A 24,311-nucleotide genomic window follows, 5' to 3' on the forward strand; every position below is an offset into this window, starting at 1 on the left:
TTCCTCTGCAGTGGGGGGGGGGGGGGGAGAAGCTAGCGCCTCCTGCAGTTTGAATGGCCTTGCTACACAACAGAAGAAAGAAACACTCTTTACTGAATATGGCACCCCAGAGGAGTGGATACACAGTTGTGTACCAGCAGCAGTAAAACTCGTATAATCACGCAGAGCAGACAGAACAATGCGGGTTACCGGTAGTAAAGTGTTCATGAGTGTAACAGCCGAGGGGAATAAGTTGTTCTTGTGGCGGGAGGTTCTGGTCCGGATGGACCGGACCCTCTACAGGGAGAAGAGCCAGGGGGAAAGTACACAGCCCTGGGGGGATCCGGTGCTGATAGTCAGGGTGTCCGAGACCGTAGACCCCAGCCGCACATGCTGCCTCCGCTCCGTCAGGAAGTCGGTGATCCACCAGCAGAGGGAGTCGGGCACGTCGAGCTGGAGCAGCTTGTCCTGGAGCAGTCGGGATGTCCCGGTTCAGGTCGCCCCGCATCACGCTGGGATGGAGCTGACAGGAAGTGGGACGGTCTTTTTCCGGAGAGATTTTTTACCGAATAAAACACTGTCGGACTTTGACCACAAGATGTCACTGTGCAATAATAAAAGAATAAACAGGTGCGAGCATTTATAAGAGGAAGGTAGGTCGAGAGGGAGGGAGGGAGATAGAGAGGGAGTGAGAGAGGGAGGGAGAGAGAGAGAGAGAGAGAGGAGGGAGGGAGAGAGAGAGGGAGTGAGGGAGGGAGAGAGGTAGATAGAGGGGGAGGTAGAGATAGGGAGAGAGAGAGAGCTCGGTGTCGGTTCACGGTGCTTGTAGCTAACATGCGAGGACATCCGTTTCCACGGTGAGTTCGGTTGTTGGCAGCTGCTGTCCCGTTCTTGTGGAGACGACGTCCAGGAAGAAGAACCGGCGCGGCGGTAACGGGAGCAGCGCGAGCCTGAGTTCCGGTCCCGCTGCTGACGAAGCATGAACAGGAACCAGCGAGTGCCGAGCAGCCGCTGTCTGAGTGCCGTGGAGGTGAAGAGCAAGGTACCGGTTGTCGGTCTCACTGCCCGCTCGGTGCTCTGCTCCGTTAGCTGCTAAGCGGCTCCGCGGTAAGCCGTGTTGACGCGGACGAGCTGGACAAATGGAGGACACAGTCAGCTGTCCCCGGGTCCTCCCCGCTCCCTCTGCTCTTATACCGGATAACGACTCGAGGTTCGAGTCCGGTTTTAGTTTCTGTATGACTGCACGACTAGTTAATGTAGTTACACTAGTTACAGGACGATTATCTGGGTAGTTAATCTAGTTACAGGATGATTATCTGGGCAGTTAATCTAGTTACAGGACGATGATCTGGGTAGTTAATGTGGTTACAGGACGATTATATGGGTAGTTAATCTAGTTACAGGACGATGATCTGGGTAGTTAATCTAGTTACAGGATGATTATATGGGTAGTTAAACTAGTTACAGGATTATTATCTGGGTAGTTAAACTAGTTACAGGACGGCTGTCTGGGTAGTTAATGTAGTTACAGGATGATTATCTGGGTAGTTAATGGAGTTACTGAATGGTTATCTGGGTAGTTAATGTAGTTACAGGTTGTTTATCTGGGTAGTTAATGTAGTTACAGGACGTTACATGGATAGTTAATGTAGTTACATGGGTAGTTAATGTAGTTACAGGACAATTATCTGGGTAGTTAATGTAGTTACATGATGTTACATGGGTAGTTAATGTACTTACAGGGTGGCTATCTGGGTAGTTAATGTAGTTACAAGACAATGATCTGGGTAGTTAATCTAGTTACAGGACAGCTATCTGGGTAGTTAATGGAGTTACTGAATGGTTATCTGGGTAGTTAATGTAGTTACAGGACTATTATATGGGTAGTTGCTGAATGGTTATCTGATTAGTTATTGTAGTTACAGGACGATGATCTGGGTAGTTAATGTGGTTACAGGACGATTATATGGGTAGTTAATCTAGTTACAGGACGATGATCTGGGTAGTTAATGTGGTTACAGGACGATTATATGGGTAGTTAATCTAGTTACAGGACTATTATATGGGTAGTTGCTGAATGGTTATCTGATTAGTTATTGTAGTTACAGGACGATGATCTGGGTAGTTAATGTGGTTACAGGACGATTATATGGGTAGTTAATCTAGTTACAGGACGATGATCTGGGTAGTTAATGTGGTTACAGGACGATTATATGGGTAGTTAATCTAGTTACAGGACGATGATCTGGGTAGTTAATCTAGTCACAGGATGATTATATGGGTAGTTAAACTAGTTACAGGATTATTATCTGGGTAGTTAAACTAGTTACAGGACGGCTGTCTGGGTATTTAATGTAGTTACAGGACGATGATCTGGGTAGTTAATGTAGTTACAGGATGATTATCTGGGTAGTTAATGGAGTTACTGAATGGTTATCTGGGTAGTTAATGTAGTTACAGGTTGTTTATCTGGGTAGTTAATGTAGTTACAGGACGTTACATGGATAGTTAATGTAGTTACATGGGTAGTTAATGTAGTTACAGGACAATTATCTGGGTAGTTAATGTAGTTACATGATGTTACATGGGTAGTTAATGTACTTACAGGGTGGCTATCTGGGTAGTTAATGTAGTTACAAGACAATGATCTGGGTAGTTAATCTAGTTACAGGACAGCTATCTGGGTAGTTAATGTAGTTACAGGACGATGATCTGGGTAGTTAATGTAGTTACAGGATGATTATCTGGGTAGTTAATGGAGTTACTGAATGGTTATCTGGGTAGTTAATGTAGTTACAGGTTGTTTATCTGGGTAGTTAATGTAGTTACAGGACGTTACATGGATAGTTAATGTAGTTACATGGGTAGTTAATGTAGTTACAGGACAATTATCTGGGTAGTTAATGTAGTTACATGATGTTACATGGGTAGTTAATGTACTTACAGGGTGGCTATCTGGGTAGTTAATGTAGTTACAAGACAATGATCTGGGTAGTTAATCTAGTTACAGGACAGCTATCTGGGTAGTTAATGGAGTTACTGAATGGTTATCTGGGTAGTTAATGTAGTTACAGGACTATTATATGGGTAGTTGCTGAATGGTTATCTGATTAGTTAATGTAGTTACAGGACTATTATCTGGGTAGTTAATGTTGTTACAGGACGTTACATGGATAGTTAATGTAGTTACATGACGTTTATCTGGGTAGTTAATGTAGTTACATGATGATTATCTGGGTAATTAATCTAGTTACAGGACGATGATCTGGGTAGTTAATCTAGTTACAGGATGGTTATCTGGGTAGTTAATGTAGGTGGTTAATGTAGTTACAGGATGGCTATATGGTTAGTTAATGTAGTTACAGGATGGCTATCTGGGTAGTTAATGTAGTTACAAGACAATGATCTGGGTAGTTAAACTAGTTACAGAATGGTTATCTGGGATTTAATGTAGTTACAGCATGATTATCTGGGTAGTTAATGGAGTTACAGGATTATCTGGGTAGTTAATGCAGTTACAGGACATTATATGGGTAGTTAAAGTAGTTACATGACGATTATCTGGGTAGTTAATGTAGTTACAGAATGGTTATCTGGGATTTAATGTAGTTACAGCATGATTATCTGGGTCGTTAATGGAGTTAAAGGATTATCTGGGTAGTTAATGTAGTTACAGGACATTATATGGGTAGTTAAAGTAGTTACATGACGATTATCTGGGTAGTTAATGTAGTTACAGGACATTTATCTGGGTAGTTAATGTAGTTACAGGACGATGATCTGGGTAGTTAATCTAGTTACACGACAGCTATCTGGGTAGTTAATGGAGTTACTGAATGGTTATCTGGGTAGTTAATGTAGTTACATGACGGTTATCTGGCTAGTTCATGTAGTTACAGGACAATTATCTGGGTAGTTGCTGAATGGTTATCTGGTTAGTTGATGTAGTTACAGGACTATTATATGGGTAGTTAATGTAGCTACAGGATGATTATCTGGGTAGTTAATGGAGTTACAGGTTGTTTATCTGGGTAGTTAATGTAGTTACAGGACGTTACATGGATAGTTAATGTAGTTACATGGATAGTTAATGTAGTTACATGCGTAGTTAATGTAGTTACAGGACGTTATATGGGTAGTTAAAGTAGTTACAGGATGATTATCTGGGTAGTTAATGGAGTTACTGAATGGTTATCTGGGTAGTTAATGGAGTTACTGAATGGTTATCTGGGTAGTTAATGGAGTTACAGGACGATGATCTGGGTAGTTAATGTAGTTACAGGACAGTTATCTGGGTAGTTAATCTAGTTACAGGACGATTATCTGGGTAGTTCATGTTGTTACTAAATGGTTATCTGGGTAGTTAATGTAGTTACAGGATGATTATCTGGGTAGTTAATGGAGTTACTGAATGGTTATCTGGGTAGTTAATGTATAGTTAATGTAGGTAGTTAATGTAGTTACAGGATGGCTATATGGGTAGTTAATGTAGTTACAGGATGGCTATCTGGGTAGTTAATGTAGTTACAGGACAATGATCTGGGTAGTTAAACTAGTTACAGGACAATTATCTGGGTAGTTAATGTAGTTACATGACGATTATCTGGGTAGTTAATGTAGTTACAGGACATTTATCTGGGTAGTTAATGTAGTTACAGGACGATGATCTGGGTAGTTAATCTAGTTACATGACAGCTATCTGGGTAGTTAATGGAGTTACTGAATGGTTATCTGGGTAGTTAATGTAGTTACATGACGGTTATCTGGCTTGTTCATGTAGTTACAGCACAATTATCTGGGTAGTTGCTGAATGGTTATCTGGTTAGTTGATGTAGTTACAGGACTATTATATGGGTAGTTAATGTAGCTACAGGATGATTATCTGGGTAGTTAATGGAGTTACAGGTTGTTTATCTGGGTAGTTAATGTAGTTACAGGACGTTACATGGATAGTTAATGTAGTTACATGCGTAGTTAATGTAGTTACAGGACGTTATATGGGTAGTTAAAGTAGTTACAGGATGATTATCTGGGTAGTTAATGGAGTTACTGAATGGTTATCTGGGTAGTTAATGGAGTTACAGGACGATGATCTGGGTAGTTAATGTACTTACAGGACAGTTATCTGGGTAGTTAATCTAGTTACAGGACGATTATCTGGGTAGTTCATGTTGTTACTAAATGGTTATCTGGGTAGTTAATGTAGTTACAGGATGAATATCTGGGTAGTTAATGGAGTTACTGAATGGTTATCTGGGTAGTTAATGTATAGTTAATGTAGGTAGTTAATGTAGTTACAGGATGGCTATATGGGTAGTTAATGTAGTTACAGGATGGCTATCTGGGTAGTTAATGTAGTTACAGGACAATGATCTGGGTAGTTAAACTAGTTACAGGACAATTATCTGGGTAGTTAATGTAGTTACAGGATGATTATCTGGGTAGTTAATGGAGTTACAGGATTATCTGGGTAGTTAATGTAGTTACAGGATTATCTGGGTAGTTAATGTAGTTACAGGACATTTATCTGGGTAGTTAATGTAGTTACAGGACGTTTATCTGGGTAGTTAATGTAGTTACAGGACAATTATCTGGGTAGTTAATGTAGTTACATGATGTTACATGGGTAGTTAATGTACTTACAGGATGGCTATCTGGGTAGTTAATGGAGTTACTGAATGGTTATCTGGGTAGTTAATGTAGTTACATGACGGTTATCTGGCTAGTTCATGTAGTTACTGGACAGTTATCTGGGTAGTTAATCTAGTTACAGGACGATTATCTGGGTAGTTCATGTTGTTACTAAATGGTTATCTGGGTAGTTAATGTAGTTACAGGATGATTATCTGGGTAGTTAATGGAGTTACTGAATGGTTATCTGGGTAGTTAATGTATAGTTAATGTAGTTACAGGATGGCTATATGGGTAGTTAATGTAGTTACAGGATGGCTATCTGGGTAGTTAATGTAGTTACAGGACAATGATCTGGGTAGTTAAACTAGTTACAGGACAATTATCTGGGTAGTTAATGTAGTTACAGGATGATTATCTGGGTAGTTAATGGAGTTACAGGATTATCTGGGTAGTTAATGTAGTTACAGGATTATCTGGGTAGTTAATGTAGTTACAGGACATTTATCTGGGTAGTTAATGTAGTTACAGGACGTTTATCTGGGTAGTTAATGTAGTTACAGGACAATTATCTGGGTAGTTAATGTAGTTACATGATGTTACATGGGTAGTTAATGTACTTACAGGATGGCTATCTGGGTAGTTAATGTAGTTACAGGACGATGATCTGGGTAGTTAATCTAGTTACACGACAGCTATCTGGGTAGTTAATGGAGTTACTGAATGGTTATCTGGGTAGTTAATGTAGTTACATGACGGTTATCTGGCTAGTTCATGTAGTTACAGGACAATTATCTGGGTAGTTGCTGAATGGTTATCTGGTTAGTTAATGTAGTTACAGGACTATTATATGGGTAGTTAATGTAGTTACAGGTTGTTTATCTGGGTAGTTAATGTAGTTACAGGACGTTACATGGATAGTTAATGTAGTTACGTGGGTAGTTAATGTAGTTACAGGACGTTATATGGGTAGTTAAAGTAGTTACAGGACGATTATCTGGGTAGTTAATGTAGTTACAGGATGTTTATCTGGGTAGTTAATGTAGTTACAGGATGATTATCTGGGTAGTTAATGGAGTTACTGAATGGTTATCTGGGTAGTTAATGGAGTTACAGGACGATGATCTGGGTAGTTAATGTAGTTACAGGACAGTTATCTGGGTAGTTAATGTTGTTACTAAATGGTTATCTGGGTAGTTAATGTAGTTACAGGATGATTATCTGTGTAGTTAATGTAGTTACTGAATGGTTATCTGGGTAGTTAATGTAGTTACAGGACAGCTATCTGTGTAGTTAATCTAGATACAGGACAGTTATCTGGGTAGTTAATCTAGTTACAGGACGATGATCTGGGTAGTTAAACTAGTTACAGAATGGTTATCTGGGTAGTTAATGTAGTTACAGCATGATTATCTGGGTAGTTAATGTAGTTACAGGACAGCTATCTGGGTAGTTAATCTAGTTACAGGACGATGATCTGGGTAGTTAAACTAGTTACAGAATGGTTATCTGGGTAGTTAATGGAGTTACTGAATGGTTATCTGGGTAGTTAATGGAGTTACAGGATGATGATCTGGGTAGTTAATGTAGTTACAGGACAGCTATCTGGGTAGTTAATCTAGTTACAGGACGATGATCTGGGTAGTTAAACTAGTTACAGAATGGTTATCTGGGTAGTTAATGTAGTTACAGCATGATTATCTGGGTAGTTAAAGTAGTTACAGGATGGTTACCTCAGTAACCGTCATGTCCGCCAACGTTTCTCTATCCACCCGTGTGTCTGCCCATCTGCTCCTTCCCAGTTTGGTGCAGAGTTTCGTCGGTTCTCCCTGGACCGGTCCAAGCCCGGCCGCTTTGATGAGTTCTACGGCCTGTTGCAGCACGTTCATCGAATCCCTAACGTGGAGTTGCTGGTTGGCTACGCCGACGTGCACGGCGACCTGCTGCCCATCAACAACGACGACAACTACCACCGAGCCATCACCACCGCCAGCCCTCTGCTCAGGCTGTTCCTGCAGAGGAAAGGTAGGCACAGAGACCGTGTTGGACAGAACGTGTCCTACGGATAACACACCTGGACACCACTGAAATGTTCGGTTAGCTGCTGAAGGGGAGATTTCCTTACTAAGCTTTGATTTTTGGGGGGAGGTCAATCAAATTATATAAAACACTACAATAGTACAAGGGGGCGTTGTGGGGTTAACCTTGTCTCTGTATGTCCAACGGAATATGCCAGGACTTCAATTTCACATGTACTTTGTAGGACCCTGAATGCGTGTGTCCCATGATTTGTCTGTTTAAAAAAAAACATCTGCATCTTTGAACGGAGGGGATCCTCATGTCAGTTTTCTTACGTTCACCTTTGATGGTGAATCAAACAGTCCACATCAGGACAGAGTTCTTCCTGTCATGGGGTGATGTGCGTCCTTTTCTCTACAGTCCTCCTATTGTGTGTTGCTTCCTCATTGTTCCTCTGTTCATGAACTACCGTCAGTCTGCTGCTATTTTATACCTGTTGATGCTGGGACGTCCCCGTGGTCTGCTGGCTGGGGGGCACATTGGGCCTGTGCTCTGCTGTGTTTAATCTGTCTCGCTGTGTCATGTGACCCGATGCTAAGCTACTTTGTCAGGGGGAGATTAGTGGGTCCACTGTGCAGCGCCGCATGGGACTATTCCACGCTCGACACGGGACCCCACGCTGGGCTCACTGCTGGACACTCTGTCCTGCAGGAACAAAGGCAGCGGCATTGTTTTTAAGATGGAACAAAGATAGAAGGTACATACCGCTGCCCCCCCCCCCTCAGTTATTAACTCTGTTGGTCTCAACTTTAAGGGTGCTTTCCCACTGACCAAGAGGACTCGGTTCGTTTGGGAACAAATTATTGCATTTATAATTAGTCTAAAGGTCTGCCTGTGTGTGTCTGAGTGTGTGTCTGCCTGAGTGTGTCTGAGTGTGTGTCTGCCTGAGTGTGTCTGAGTGTGTGTCTGCCTGAGTGTGTCTGAGTGAGTGTGTCTGTGGGTGTCTGTGTGTGTGTGTCCGTGTGTGTCTAGGTGTGTGTCTGCCTGAGTGTGTCTGAGTGAGTGTGTCTGTGGGTGTCTGTGTGTGTGTGTCCGTGTGTGTCTAGGTGTGTGTGTCCGTGTGTGTGTCTGTGTGTCTGAGTGTGTGTCTGCCTGAGTGTGTCTGTGGGTGTCTGTGTGTGTGTCCGTGTGTGTCTAGGTGTGTGTGTCCGTGTGTGTGTGTGTGTGTCTAGGTGTGTCTGTGTGTGCGTGTGTGTGTGTGTGTCTGTGTGTGTCTAGGTGTCTGAGTGTGTCTGAGTGAGTGTGTCTGTGTGTGTGTCTGTGTGTGTCTAGGTGTGTGTGTGTGTGTCTAGGTGTCTGAGTGTGTGTCTGTCTGTGTCTGTGTGTGTCTGTGTGTGTCTGTGTGTCTGAGTGTGTGTCTGTCTGTGTGTGTGTGTCTGTCTGTGTGTGTCTAGGTGTGTGTGTATGTGTGTGTCTGTGTGTGTCTGAGTGTGTCTGTGCGTGTGTGTGTGTCTAGGTGTGTGTGTCTGTGTGTGTCTGTGCGTGTGTGTGTGTCTGTGTGTCTGTATGTGTGTGTCTGTGTGTGTCTGTGCGTGTGTGTGTGTCTAGGTGTGTGTGTCTGTGTGTGTCTGTGCGTGTGTGTGTCTGTGTGTGTCTGTGCGTGTGTGTGTGTCTGTGTGTGTCTGTGTGTGTCTGTGTGTGTGTGTGTGTGTCTGTCTGCTCCGGTTATCTCCAACAACCCACTCTCTGTGAACATTCTGCTGATAGCTGCTCAGTGAGGGCTCAACTGTTTACTGGTTGTCATGACAACAGTGAAGAGGCCAGTTCATAGGTGGATTAACAGTGCTGGAGTATCGTCAGTGCTCACGGGGCTGCAAAGCATGCTGGGAGTAGTGCTGCAGGAAAACAGAACCAGATGAAAGCGACCTAAACGTCCGTTTGGGCCGGACGGCTGTTTAAAGCCTGGCAGGCTGCTGGCGCCTGCTCGATGACTGGTTGTCCCCGGGCCGTCTTTGGGTTCGGGTTCAGCATTCCATCTTGTTATCTACTGGGAGGACACAGTAGTATGTGTATAACTACAGTATACTCTCAGTAGTTACATGTGGGTGGTAGAAGTGCGTCCACGCCCTGCTGTCTAGTGACCAGCTAACCAGCTAGTGAGCTAGTTAATGCTACTGGTGAACCAGCCACTGTTCCTTAGTACCAGTTCTGTGAGTACTCTCCTTTTGTAGTTTATATCAGTATTCCTAATTTGGTTGTCTTTTAATTTCATGGATCGTGAGTATATAATGCGTCGACAGTGAAGCCTCATCTCTCACCCCAAGAATCGGACCTTGGATCCGGATCGCCGTGTTCCAGGGAGAACCTTTAATGAGGGTTTAATGATTAGAACCTCTGACAGACAGACCCTGACGTTTGCTGACAAAGTAGTTTGTCCCAGGTATTAACATTGTTACCTCAGAGATACTCGATGATGATGTCGAGGCAGGAAATAAATCATTTTAAGCATTGATAATATTATTATTTATTCTGATCTACGGCTGATCACACTTTCCATTCATGAAATGATTGATCCTATTTTCTTGTCAGACTTTGGGGATGTGACTGACGCTTGAGTCGGGCGAGCAGAACGTTTCTCTTTCAGGGCGTGGCCTTGTGTTGGACGTTGCTCCTTTCTCCTTTGCTGAATGGCTCGTAACCCGGGGCGATACGGAGAGACACAGGAATGCTTGTGTTTGCATATTCCGGCAGGGATTGCTTTAATGATTAATAACTGGAACACGAGTCATCGAGCCGGATAAAGGAAATGTACCTGTACGGGGTGGCGGCACAACGAGTGACTTCTGCGATGAAAGGGTTAATGCGGGAGGGGAGGAGTGGCAGTGCAATGATAATTCCCCTCTGAGAGGAGGATCAGGGAGGTCACGGAGGTCACGGAGCAGGAATCATTCCCAAAGTTGTTGCATGCAGTGAACTGGTGAGAGATGGAGGGATGAAAGGTAGCAAGAGGAGAGGAGGAGTAATGAGAGATGGAGGGATGAAAGGTAGCAAGAGGAGAGGAGTAATGAGAGATGGAGGGATGAAAGGTAGCAAGAGTAGAGAGTAATGAGAGATGGAGGGATGAAAGGTAGCAAGAGGAGAGGAGTAATGAGAGATGGAGGGATGAAAGGTAGCAAGAGGAGAGGAGTAATGAGAGATGGAGGGATGAAAGGTAGCAAGAGGAGAGGAGGAGTAATGAGAGATGGAGGGATGAAAGGTAGCAAGAGGAGAGGAGTAATGAGAGATGGAGGGATGAAAGGTAGCCAGAGTAGAGAGTAATGAGAGATGGAGGGATGAAAGGTAGCAAGAGGAGAGGAGTAATGAGAGATGGAGGGATGAAAGGTAGCAAGAGGAGAGGAGGAGTAATGAGAGATGGAGGGATGAAAGGTAGCAAGAGGAGAGGAGGAGTAATGAGAAATGGAGGGATGAAAGGTAGCAAGACAAAAAAAGAGGGAGGACGGGGGGCCTTTTGGCTGGAATGTGCCGACGTCTGCTATCTAGATTAGACGGGACAGTGGGACGACTGGAACAGGAAGTCCTTCAGAGTGGGACGACTGGAACAGGAAGTGCTTCAGAGTGGGAGCAGCCCCGTCTGGCCCGACCCGCTACACTAACCCTGCATGAATGAGCCGTGATCAGGCTGGGAGGGGGGGCTTTTCTCAATCAGGATAATGGAGGGACAACCAGTGACGGCTAGAGAGGAAGATGACGACCCGTGAGGGGAGACTGAAAATATAAGTCTAGTCAGCTGGACTTTATCTATTTATTTAAAAAGGATCCCCATGAGTTGATACGGCATCAGCTAGTCTTCCTGGGGTCCGGGACAGAACGTTAATGGACCTGAGGGCTGTGCTCGCATCGTGTCTGGTGGGAATGGGATGAGGTTCTACAGGAATCGCTGTGGAGCTCAAAGACACGTTCTAAAGGCTTGGTTGCGTGGACAGGAACCTCAGTGGGAGCCTGCATTTAGAACCTTTAGATGCTGTAGAGCAGTTGTGTCCACATCGTTCTTCAGGCATGTCTGTCGGTTTGTTTTTCAATCAGCTGATTCTTGTAAAATCAGACTGTTCGGTCTGTCCTTCCAATAAACTGAAATCAATGACCAGCTGCTGCTAGCTTGGCAAGTCCCAGTCAGACAGCGCATATGACGGGTGTCAGGACCCCCAGCCTGCCCTGTCTTTTGTCTTAAAGGCTCAGCAGACATAGTGACACAGAACCCTTTTGATGGAAAACATTTTTGGTCCAGTTTCACTCGCCCGGATGCGGGTCACCTGGGGCCCCTCCTGGAGCCAGGCCTGGGGGTGGGGCACGACATGCGGCCGCATGTCTTGGACACTCGGGCGAAGAGAGGGGCGGAGCTGTCAACGGATCATCACCTGGTGGTGAGTCGACTCTGGCAGGCCCAAACGTATTGTGAGGGTCTGTTGGGAACGTCTGGCAGAGTCTCCTGTCAGAAGGAGTTTCAACTCCCACCTCCGGGAGAGCTTCGACCATTTACCGGGGGAGGCAGGGGACATTGAGTCTGAGTGGACCATGATTCGTCCCTCCATTGTTGAAGCGGCCGATCGTTGCCGTGGCCGTAAGGTGGTCAGTGCCTGTCATCAAGAATCAATTAATTTGCCATTTGCAGACAAATACAACAATAAAAATACCTAAAATACAATACATGGCAGCAATACCCAAACCTCTTAGTGGACACCGGTGGTGAGGGATGCCGTCAAGCTGAAGAAGGAGTTCTATCAGGCCCTTTTGGCCTGTGGGACTCCGGAGGCAGCTGACAGGTACCGACAGACCAAGCGGGGCGCAGCTACCGCGGTTGCTGAGGCAAAAACCCGGGCATGGGAGGAGTTCGGTGAGGCCATGGAAAACGACTTCTGGACGGCTTCGAATAGGTTCTGGACCACCATCCGGCATCTCAGGAGGGGGAAGCAGTGCACGGTCAACACTGTGTATGGTGGGGATGGTGCGCTGCTGACCTCGACTCGAGACGTCGTAGATCGGTGGAGGGACTACTTCAAAGACCTCCTCAATCCCACCGACATGCCTTCCAGTGAGGAAGCAGGGCCTGGGGACTCGGGGGTGAGCTCCTCCATCTCTGGGCCCGAGGTTGCCGAGGTAGTTAAAAAGCTCCTCGGTGGCAAGGCCCCATGGGTGGACGAGATCCGCCCGGAGTCCCTTAAGACTCTGGATGTTGTAGGGCTGTTGTGGTTGACACGACTCTGCAACATCGCATGGACATCGGGGGCAGTGCCTTTGGATTGGCAGACCGGGGTGGTGGTCCCTCTTTATAAGAAGGGGGACCGGAGGGTGTGTTCCAACTACAGAGGGATCACACTCCTCAGCCTCCCCGGTAAGGTCTATTCAGGGGTACTGGAGAGGAGGGTCCGCCGGATAGTCGAACCTCGGATTCAGGAGGAGCAATGTGGTTTTTGTCCTGGCCGTGGAACTGTGGACCAGCTCTCCCTCCTCGGCAGGGTCCTTGAGGGTGCATGGGAGTTTTGGGTATCGGACCCCCTGATACGAGGTGTCTGTTCCCTATATCAGTGGTCCCCAACCACCGGGCCGCGGCCCGGTACCGGTCCTTGTGGCATTTGTTACCGGGCCGCGCAGAAAGAATAACTCATTTATAACATTTCCGTTGTATCGATTATTAGCGTCTGGATTTTCTCCAACGTAACATTCGCCTGTGAATTTTCTTGGCCGTGTGATACGTTACTAAAAACAAACTTGAACTCACGAAAATTAATAAAAAAAACAAACGTCTTTGGAGAGCTTCTTTGCTGAGGGGAAAAGTCGAACAAAGGAGGAAGAAAAAAAGAAAACTTATTTTAACAGACAAACCAGGAGTCAGACTCAAAACACGGTTTATCTCCAGCTGCCTGGCTTCGTTAAGGAGGCAATGAAGGGGTCAAACCTGCTTCGGCACATAGAGACAAGAACCCTGGATTAAAAGACAAGAATGTGGAAATTATGAAACCAAAAACCGTAGCCATGAAGGAAAGAAGCGATTACTGAGACCACAACTAATGGTGAGTAGATATTGGTGTAATACTTACCGTATTTTCACACCCATAGGATGCGCCTAAAAGTCTTTGATTTTTTTCAAAATGTGCCGCGCGTCCATTGGTCCGCGCGGCCTATTTGTTGTTGTAAGGCGGACTCAGTCAGGCGCCTCACGGAGTGATACGTGCCGATGCGCTTCACCATAGTAAACTATTATGGCGTGCTGACGGAAGTGGCTGCCGAGGCTGTTGGTCCCGCAGCAGAACACGGGAATAGAACAGCGGAGAAAGAATCCAGCATTAATGAATCCATGGAGGAAGCGGAGGAAGCAAGAAGAAGACCTGCAGCAACTCGGCTCCTGCGATCGGCGACTCCGTGCGCGGCGATCTCACCGATACGGTCTAAACCGGAGTGAAGCTAGCTAACGGGCTAACTAGCAAGCTAGCTTATCATCGTCATCCCCGGTGGATTAACCAAAGAACTCCAACCGTTCAACGTTAAACTGTGGGCTGCGTGGGAGCGCTTGACGACAGACGGAGAACACAGTTCCACTCAGAGTGGAAGGCAGCGCAGCGCCACAGTTTGACTGGATTGTAGCTGCTTCGGCTAACTGTCTGCTAGCATTGTTGTTCGCTTCATTTCCGAGGCGCCGCCGCCGCACGGCACGGAAAGTGACTGGCAATGAAGAAAGAGGCCGGCATGTTTGACGGAGATCTAGCGCAGCTGTTCAATGCAGAAACAGAGGATGAGGACTTTGATGGGTTTGATTAATGACTCTGTTTTGCTCCGGCTCTATTTTTTAAAACGCGCACTAGTATGCTTGTTTGATTGATGACGATTAAAGATGTGAGTACCAAACTCAGTTTTGCTCCTGCTTTATTTTGCGCACCTATCATGCCGGCGCCTTCTGATCCGCGCGCCCTTTGTACGTTTGAAATACTGAAAAAGTCAGCTGTTAATGAGACTGCGGCGAATCAACAGGTGCGTCATAAGGTCGTGAAAATACGGTAATAGTTATTGCAAGTGCATAATATAAAGTTTATTGGTAAGATTATATTCCTCTTTTTTATTTAATTACCCCCCGGTCCGCGAAAAAATTACCCGGCAAGAAACCGGTCCGTGGCAGGAAAAACGTTGGGGAGCGCTGCCCTATATGACCGTTTCAGTTTCAGTTCATCATGTCCCTGGTGGGTGGATCAACTGTCCAGCTGTGTTGTCCTGTGAAGACAGACACGGGTCGTCTCTGTCCACGTTGCTGCTCCTTCTACAGATCTGTCCGCTCGTTCTCTGAAGCTGTTTAGAAGAGAGAGAGAACAGGCTAGGCTAATCAAACCCAGATCCCCAGAACCTCTATCCACTCACCCAGGGTGAAATCCTGCTTCCACTGTGAGCCAGTGAGAGCAGGAGGGACCGGTTCTGGCTGGAGGAGGAGCGGACTCCACAGCCTGGATGTTGTTTCTGGTTCCGGTGGATGAATGTTCATCAGATGTCATGAACCAGGACTAGCGCCTCCTCGTGGGCGTAGCACGTTGCTCCAGTCTGTCTCTCAGTGCAGCGCCCCCCCCCCCCCCCCCCGGCCTCGCCGGACGCTGCCTCTGACCCTCTTATCAGCAGCATGAAGGCGTTTTTATCTGGGCTGCTAGGACGGTATGCTCAACAGCCCAGGAATAGCTCCGCTCTTATCACCTCCTCTCTTGTCTTTGTGCTTGCTGTATTTCTGCCCCTCTCTTTGATGCAGAGGCGTGTGTTTCTCATTAGCACACACACACACACACACACACTCCCACCCTTGTACCATTCCGTGTCAGGAACGCTCCTCCTCCTCCCCCTCCTCCTCCTCCTGCTCCGGCTCCGGCTCCGGCTCCGGCTCCGGCTGACTGATGGACAACCGCGCTTGTCGTTTTCAGCTCCCTTTCTTCTTCGGCGTGTTTTCTTCCTTAGATCGTGGATGTGTTGTGATTGGACGGTGATCAATGATGTCATGGGCACCGTTTCTAGTCACAGGAAGCAGATCAGTCTCTATATATACTCTGACCTGGCTCAGAATACTACATTTGTAATTTCACAGCTGTTGTGCTGCAGGTGGACTCTGTCCCGTAGCTCCTCCCTCGTCTTGTTGGATCACCTGAGCTCAGTATCGGGTTTCCCTGACACGGCGCCAGGAAGGCCGGGGCCTCGTCCTCATGCTGTCTAACCGGGGACCAGAATGCAGTCAGAGTGTCTGGGGGTGTGGGACACTTCAGTTCTGTAGTTTTAAAGAGCATTATTTTCTGTCAGCTGATTGGACGATGGGCAGTGATGTCAGTGGCTGTGTGTGAACCCATGACCTTCTTAAAGCCAGCCAGTGGAGAACGGGCAGATGCTGTGTCCAGCCAGGACACACCAGTCTGTCCTGTACTGAGACAGCGTTGTCCCTCGCCATCGCTGCCTGGGTCCTGACTTGTGTCGGTGTGCTGGGTTTGAATGTTGTCCTCCGTGGCGTCCCGTCCTTTGCTCCTGACTGTCTCCATTCAGCGTGGGACACGCTGCCACCACATAGCTGGAATACCGAGCCCCCACGGCTCCAAGCTGGGAATTCTGTTTCCTCATAGCGACGTCGTAGGATGCATGTTTAAAGGGTTGGGTCAGACCAAACGGGTCCAAATCAATGCTGCCATTATTGATCGAGTTCTAGAACCCTGAACCTTCAGGTCCGATGTTAGTATGGGGCCGTCTAACGGTTCCACCGGGCCATGCTGTACATGCAGTTAATGATTTCACTCGTACTGGACAGGGCCTTTTTAAGTTGTTATTTTTAACAGTGACATTTTCATTGTGGTAAGCACTGTTGCCTCACAGCGAGATGGTCGCGGGTTCGTCTCCGACTTGTGGCCATAAGGAGTTTGCATGTCTGCGTGGGTTCTCCCCGTGTCTGCGTGGGTTCTCTCCGGGTTCTCTCCGGGTTCTCCGGCTTCCTCCCACCACCAAAAACATGCAGCCTAGGCTGATTGGTGACACTGAATTGCCCGTAGGTGTGAGTGTGTGTGTGGCTGATTGTCTGTCTCTGTGTTGCCCTGCGATGAACTGGCGGCTTGTCCAGGGTGTCCCCTGCCTCTCGCCCATTGACTGCTGGGATTGGCTCCAGCTTGGCCCGCGACCCGATAACGGAATAAGCGGTTGGATAATGAAAAAAATGAATGAATTTTCATTTTATTTCTTTATTTCATTCTATTTTATTCATTTTATTTATTCATTTATTTATTACATTCTATTTTATTTCATTTCATTTCAATTCATTCATTCATTCATTCATTTATTTATTTATTTATTTATTTATTTATTTATTCATTCATTTCATTTCATTTCATTTTGTTTTATTTTATTTTATTCATGTAATTCCGAGCATCAAAACTTGAAGTTTGTGTATTACAATACTCTGAACAGGTTTTGGGTGGAGCAGGTGAGTGTCTATTTCATTCGTGACTTTTAGGCTTTTGTTTTATTGATAGGTTTGCTAAATGCTAAAAATCCTTCTGAAGCGTCTTGCTAGTAGAGACGGGCAGATGTCCCCCTCCATCATTAAGCTGGCCCCCACCTCGCGGCACGGGTACGTTCTGAATGATTTAACGTCGAACCAAACCCCCGTTGACCGACACTTTGTGTGGTGTATGTTTCATAGGTATGTTCCATTTCTACTGTACATGTGCAGTACTCTGTCTCCACCCGTCTCACAGCGGTTCCTCGTCTATAAACAGACGTTTCTAATTGTGAACGCCCGTCGTCGTACCTCCGAGTCGAGGTATCAGAGCTTTGTCTTTCTGGTGAAGTACACCAGTGTGTATTTCATTCTGGTGTTGTTTTGTGGTGCCACTAGACAGAGGCCATGCGTGTTCCGTGTGCATGTTACATTGGTCATGCCTCTGCAGCCAGTTCTACTCCTGTTCTTGAAGGAACGTGACCCTGTTTAGTTCTCTCTCTTTTTTTACCTTGTCTGCATATAAGCTCAGAAATGACGACATTTTTAAAGTCAGTTATTGTTCGAGTTCTTATGCATTTTATTACCCTCGCCGAAGGGGAGGCGAGGGTATTGCAAATTGGGTGCGTTTGTTTGTCTGTCTGTCTGTCTGTCTGTTTGTCTGTTTGTTTGTTTGTCTGTTTGTCTGTTTGTTTGTTTGTCTGTCTGTCTGTTTGTCTGTCTGTCTGTTTGTCTGTTTGTTTGTTTGTCTGTTTGTCTGTTTGTTTGTTTGTTTGTCTGTCCGAGCGCATAACTCAAAAACTAGTAACCCAATCAACTTGAAAATTTTACACAAGCAAGGTTCTGTCCGTGGCTCGGTCCTCCCCGAGAATGGCGTTGATCCGGATCTGGATCCAGATTCTAGAATTATTTTTACATCTGGAATCGTGCCTGTGCTGTAAACTGCCACTTTAAGAGGGAGGGAAACGAATGGCATGATGGGAAAAAGAGTCCAGAAGGTGTGTTGTAGTACGCAGGAGACAAAAATATTACTTGACGTTACTAAACCGAGGACTGTAATTAAAAGTTACCAAACGAAGATGAACGTGAGTCCAGTCGTTCATTTCATTTCAGGGGTGCAACATAAAAGTTCTATCTTTTCCCGTTCCGGAGCAGCAAGCTAGAGCAGGTTTGGCCCCTCTGATCCGGAAGCCCCGTTTACTGTCTCACAAGATCCAATAGTCTATTGGAGGCGGGGTCTGCAGTCTCTGATTGTCTTTCTAGTTAAGTTCTGTTTCTTAGTTTGTGCCATTGAGGACTGTGCTACACCATGAAACATGGAACCAACAAGACAGACATCGAGTGAGAAGTAGAGTGTTCAGAAGAAGAAGAAAGCAGTGGATTTATTTGTGCTTGTTGTTCTCCACCTTTCATCCAACCATGACGACCAGAGTTATCATAAAACACAGGATTTGCGGAAGTCTTGAGAGGATAGTCTGGATCATCTAGGTCCCATGCAATCTGGGGAAGAGGAGGCAGAGCAGAGTGAGGGCCACAGACACCGACCCAGCAACCCCCACGGACTCAGGGTCCGGGGGGAGGAGTTAACTCTCATAGTGAGTTTTGATAGGAGCTGGTGTGGTGGACCGGGCATGCATGAAACCTCCACCGAAGGAGAGCGCTGTCACCCGGACTCCAAAAGGGTACCACAGCACCCCCAGAACAACCCCAAGGGCCCCACCAGGGCCCCACCAGGGCTGCCCGCCGATGAACCAGCCCAGGTACCTAGTGCGGCGGCATGGGGGACAGCAGGCCGGCCCAGAGCCCCATCAGTACCGATTTGCTGCTGTCAGGAAGCTGCGTGCTTGTCCCTGAGGGACGGCCTGCTTCTCTGGCGTCAGTCCGACCCATTCATGTGCTGAGACGGACGGATGAGGGGACGTGCTCTGGACCGCCCACCGTGTTGTTCTTTATGGTGTTCTTACCTCCATGGGGAACAGATGGAGTCGGAACAGAACTCAGACGATGAGGATTTGTCCATGTGAAATTGTTCTGTAGGATCCAAACGGGCTGAGGTGGTGTCTCAACTGGGAAGTGGAACGCGAGACTGCCTCTTTTTCTCAACCCAGACAGTTGATCCATTGTTGTGAGTGTCGGGGTGGAGAGGGGCGTGGTTGGGTGGGGTGCGTACCTGAACCTGAGAGGCCTGAGTCCTCACCATCCACCTGAATGGACGGATGCGTTCCCAGATTACTCACTCGTGTACAGGCAGACAAGGACAGAGCTTTTTTTGTAGAACACCTTCGTCTAAAAACTGAATTTACAAAGTGCTTTAAATTCAGCAGAAGCAAAGAACATAGAAAAGAGAGTAAAACCATCGTGGTGACACCAGAAACGGTTCAGTCGATCAGGTAAAAGTAGAGTAGAAATAGAATTAGAAATCTGTTATTGTCATTGTACGTTGCACAACGAGATTAAAATTGCATACAATCCCTGGTAGCAAACATTCACTCATCCATCCACAGAAGAGAAAATGAGATAAAATGACACAATGACAAGACTACCGGTATACAATCATTTAAAACAACCCTGTGCTGCATTCAGGGTCCTCACTGCCGTCGGATAGAAGCTGTTCTTTAGTCTGTTTGTCCGAGCTTTGATGCTCCTGGACCGTCTTCCTGATGACAACATCTCAAACCGGCAGCCGTGCAGGTCCTCCAGTGAGGGGAGGGTGCAGCCGTGCAGGTCCTCCAGTGAGGGGAGGGTGCAGCCGTGCAGGTCCTCCAGTGAGGGGAGGGTGCAGCCGTGCAGTTCCTCCAGTGAGGGGAGGGTGCAGCCGTGCAGGTCCTCCAGTGAGGGGAGGGTGCAGCCGAGCAGGTCCTCCAGTGAGGGGAGGGTGCAGCCGTGCAGGTCCTCCAGTGAGGGGAGGGTGCAGCCGAGCAGGTCCTCCAGTGAGGGGAGGGTGCAGCCCTGCAGGTCCTCCAGTGAGGGGAGGGTGCAGCCCTGCAGGTCCTCCAGTGAGGGGAGGGTGCAGCCGTGCAGGTCCTCCAGTGAGGGGAGGGTGCAGCCCTGCAGGTCCTCCAGTGAGGGGAGGGTGCAGCCGTGCAGGTCCTCCAGTGAGGGGAGGGTGCAGCCCTGCAGGTCCTCCAGTGAGGGGAGGGTGCAGCCGTGCAGGTCCTCCAGTGAGGGGAGGGTGCAGCCGAGCAGGTCCTCCAGTGAGGGGAGGGTGCAGCCGAGCAGGTCCTCCAGTGAGGGGAGGGTGCAGCCCTGCAGGTCCTCCAGTGAGGGGAGGGTGCAGCCCTGCAGGTCCTCCAGTGAGGGGAGGGTGCAGCCGTGCAGTTCCTCCAGTGAGGGGAGGGTGCAGCCCTGCAGGTCCTCCAGTGAGGGGAGGGTGCAGCCGTGCAGTTCCTCCAGTGAGGGGAGGGTGCAGCCCTGCAGGTCCTCCAGTGAGGGGAGGGTGCAGCCGAGCAGGTCCTCCAGTGAGGGGAGGGTGCAGCCGAGCAGGTCCTCCAGTGAGGGGAGGGTGCAGCCGTGCAGGTCCTCCAGTGAGGGGAGGGTGCAGCCCTGCAGGTCCTCCAGTGAGGGGAGGGTGCAGCCCTGCAGGTCCTCCAGTGAGGGGAGGGTGCAGCCCTGCAGGTCCTCCAGCGAGGGGAGGGTGCAGCCATGCAGGTCCTCCAGCGAGGGGAGGGTGCAGCCCTGCAGGTCCTCCAGTGAGGGGAGGGTGCAGCCGAGCAGTTCCTCCAGTGAGGGGAGGGTGCAGCCGAGCAGGTCCTCCAGTGAGGGGAGGGTGCAGCCGAGCAGGTCCTCCAGTGAGGGGAGGGTGCAGCCCTGCAGGTCCTCCAGTGATGTTGTTCTTCCTGGGCACTCTCAGGAAGTAGAGTCTCTGCTGGGCCTTTTTCAGCAGCACAGTGGGGGTCGCGCCCCAGGTCAGACCCTCATCCATGCGGACCCCCAGGAAGCAGAAGTCTACCACCCTCTCCACTCACTCCCCGTTGAGTTCTTCCTGAAGTCAATGATAAGTCTTAGATGTGTTGAGGAGCAGGTTGTTCTCCTTGCACCAAACCATCAGCTGCTCCAACGCCTCCCTGTAGGCAGATCCCCCCCCCCCCCCCCAGAATGAGCCCCACCACTGTGGTGTCATCTGCAAACTTAATGATGGAGTTACTCCGGTGGGCGGCGGTGCAGTCATGGGTATACAGGGTGTAGAGTAGGGGCCTCAGCACGCAGCCCTGTGGGGCCCCACTCTCACCCTCTGTATGCGTCCCGTCAGAAAGCTGGTGGAGAGTGGAAGGCCGAGGTCCACCAGCTAGTCATCAGTCTGTGAGGGAGAATAGTGTTGAGTGAAAGACAATGTTAATATTTAGCGACACTACGACACTGGTTAACCATGAGAGCCACGGTCCACCTTGCCCCAGTTACCTGTGACCCATGCTCCAGCAGGGTTAGACAGGGAACCCTGCCCTGGTGAGGTACAGTAAGTACACTGTGTACTCAACAAGGCAGAGTTCAAGTCTGTAGCTGCTTGACAGAGTACACACTTCCTGTGTACTTCCTGTACCTCAACAAGGCAGAGTTCAAGTCTGTAGCTGCTCGATAGAGTACACACTTCCTGTGTACTCACCGTATTTCACCAAGGCAGGGTTTAAATATCACATATTCTACTCTTTTTCCACAAGTTAACGCAGTTCCCAGACACTGATATGAAATATCTGTAAAGGTCTTTGTCAAAATAGCAAACAGATGCTGCAGGACAGCGTCCCTCATTTCTGTCTCAAACAGATGCTGCAGGACAGCGTCCCTCATTTCTGTCTCAAACAGATGCTGCAGGACAGCGTCCCTCGTTTCTGTCTCAAACAGATGCTGCAGGACAGCGTCCCTCGTTTCTGTCTCAAACAGCTGCTGCAGGACAGCGTCCCTCTTGTCTGTCTCAAACAGATGCTACAGGACAGCGTCCCTCTTGTCTGTCTCAAACAGCTCTGTCAGAAAAGCCTCTGAAAATGAAACTCCTCTCCCTCTGTGACATCACAGGGGGTGAGATTTCTGCCAGACGAGTTTTAGTAGGTGATTACAGAACTATGCAAACTACGCAGGATTCACTTGATGGTTTATTTTGCTGTTTTGGGGTTGGTAGTGACCCAAAACCACCATAATAGTGTAGAAACATGGGAAAAGTTAGTTTTTCATAATGTGTCTCCTTTAGGTCTGTAGCTGCTTTACAGAGTACACACTTCCTGTGTACTTACCGTATTTCACCAAGGCAGGATTTGGTGCAATCCTGATGACAGAGTATTCTTTGATGTGACCCCTCAGTACGTCGGACCGACCTGTGGAGACGCTGACAGGACGGCACCGGTCTCATGCTAGACTGTCTCGAGCTAGACTGTTTCGAGTGGTGTGTAGCCTGTCTCATGCTAGCCTGTAGACTGTCGTGCTAGCGTGTAGCCTGTCTCATGCTAGTTTGTAGCCTGTCTCGTGCTACCCTGTAGCCTGTCGTCCTAGCGTGTAGCCTGTCTCATGCTAGCCTGTAGACCAGGGGTCCCCAACCTCTGTGAAGCCGAGGGCTACTTTCTGGGCACCGATTCCAGTTTGATACACACTTCTGAAATAAAACATCTGCTCAATGTACCATTAATCATTAATGATATTCATCTATGTAAATACACTGATCATGTTTAATGATTACTCACTAATTATTAACAACGTTAGGGAACAGATTTGACTTGTTCAGAAGTCTTTTATTTTATACAAACTCCTGAGAAACCATGGCTCGCGGGCACCGCGTTGGTGACCCCTGCTGGTGATCACTGCAGCAGCGTGCTAAAACACGGTCCTGGGCTTCACGATGAACCAGAACCCCAATAAATGCGTTTCAGTGACATCGTTCTTCCTCGTGGATCAGCAGGACTTCGGCCCCACCGTTGATGATCATGAGTCGGTCCCACATCTGTGGAGTCTTTGGAGTAACTCGGCCATGATTTGTGGCTTTGAAATGTGTTGTGTGTGTTTGTGCTCACCATGTCGAGCTGGTGGTCGCAGGTCAGATGGTTTTACCTTGCTGTGACCTGAGGGGCGTTGTGGGCGTCACCCAGGGAAGCTCCTCCTTTACACAACGTACGCGACGCAACAGAATGTCAGCCTTGATGCGGAATGAGCACAGGACTATATTCCCGTGAACGTGCAGGCTTGCGTTGACGTCTCTTTCTTCTCTATCTCTCTGCTAATGTTTCCCCCTGTGGTTCTCCTTTACTTCTCTTTTTTTACTTCCTGTGTCTTTGATTCTGCAGAGGAAGCTGATTACACGTTTGGTACCAACTCGCTGACCAGGAAGAAGAATGCTGTGCTTTCTGCGGTTCTTCTGAGGCCTGACACCAACAAGAAGAAACCACCCGTGATCATCAGCCTCCCGAAGGACTTCCGGCCGGTCTCCTCCATCATCGATGTGGACATCCTCCCAGAGTCTCACCGACGTGTTCGCCTGTACAAACACGGCCAGGAAAAGCCTCTGGGCTTCTACATCCGCGATGGCTCCAGCGTACGGGTCACTCCTCAGGGCCTGGAGAAGGTTCCAGGGATATTCATCTCTCGCATGGTGCCTGGCGGGCTGGCGGAGAGCACCGGCTTGCTGGCGGTCAATGATGAGGTGCTGGAGGTGAACGGTATCGAGGTGGCTGGGAAGTCTCTGGACCAGGTAACGGACATGATGATCGCCAACAGCCACAACCTCATCATCACCGTCAAGCCTGCCAACCAGCGGAACAATGTTGTCCGTAGTGGGGGAGGAGGAGGAGGCGCAACGTCTGGCAGCTCAGGACGCTCCTCAGACAGTGGCGCCAGCTATTACGGCTACTCCTTGCAGAGCGCCACGGCCTCCGTGCCATCACACATCATCCAAAACTTCCCCGCCGGAGAGTTAGAGAGTGACGAGGAAGATGAAGATCTGGTCATTGAGGCAGGAGGTGAGGCTGAAGACATCACAGGCACTCCCTCCGACTATAGCATGGCCTCACTGCCTCGGTACCAACCACACCTCAACCTCCGACCCCCCACCACCACCTCCCCACTCGCCATCGATGCCAATGGGACCATGCCAGGCAGCAGCAGCAGTGGATCCCTCAGCTACGCCATTGCCCCTTCAGGTACCCCGTCCCCAGAGCGGGGGACGGACAGGCGCACTCTGGAGGAGGAAGGGACTGTGATAACTCTGTAG

At 48.2% G+C, this 24,311-nt stretch overlaps 1 protein-coding gene across 1 annotated transcript; it reads left to right on the forward strand.

The window, feature by feature from the left end:
• The first annotated feature begins 756 nt into the window (after nucleotides 1-756).
• pard6b (par-6 partitioning defective 6 homolog beta (C. elegans)) lies at nucleotides 757-24,311 on the forward strand. The gene is made up of 3 exons (XM_068748538.1): nucleotides 757-1,021; nucleotides 7,413-7,635; nucleotides 23,389-24,311. Exons 1-3 carry the CDS (start codon nucleotides 959-961, stop codon nucleotides 24,309-24,311), a joined length of 1,209 nt encoding a protein of 402 aa, XP_068604639.1. The 5' UTR covers nucleotides 757-958.

Source organism: Brachionichthys hirsutus, chromosome 2 (assembly GCF_040956055.1).
Source record: "Brachionichthys hirsutus isolate HB-005 chromosome 2, CSIRO-AGI_Bhir_v1, whole genome shotgun sequence".
Classification (NCBI taxonomy): domain Eukaryota; kingdom Metazoa; phylum Chordata; class Actinopteri; order Lophiiformes; family Brachionichthyidae; genus Brachionichthys; species Brachionichthys hirsutus.

What these genes read in the sequence shown, in the direction of transcription:
- pard6b (XM_068748538.1), top strand. Translation starts at nt 959, where the DNA reads ATGAACAGGAACCAGCGAGTGCCGAGCAGCCGCTGTCTGAGTGCCGTG. An exon ending in CCGTGGAGGTGAAGAGCAAG is followed by an intron (nt 1,022 to 7,412) that starts GTACCGGTTGTC and finishes GCTCCTTCCCAG; the next exon opens with TTTGGTGCAGAGTTTCGTCG. An exon ending in GCTGTTCCTGCAGAGGAAAG is followed by an intron (nt 7,636 to 23,388) that starts GTAGGCACAGAG and finishes TTGATTCTGCAG; the next exon opens with AGGAAGCTGATTACACGTTT.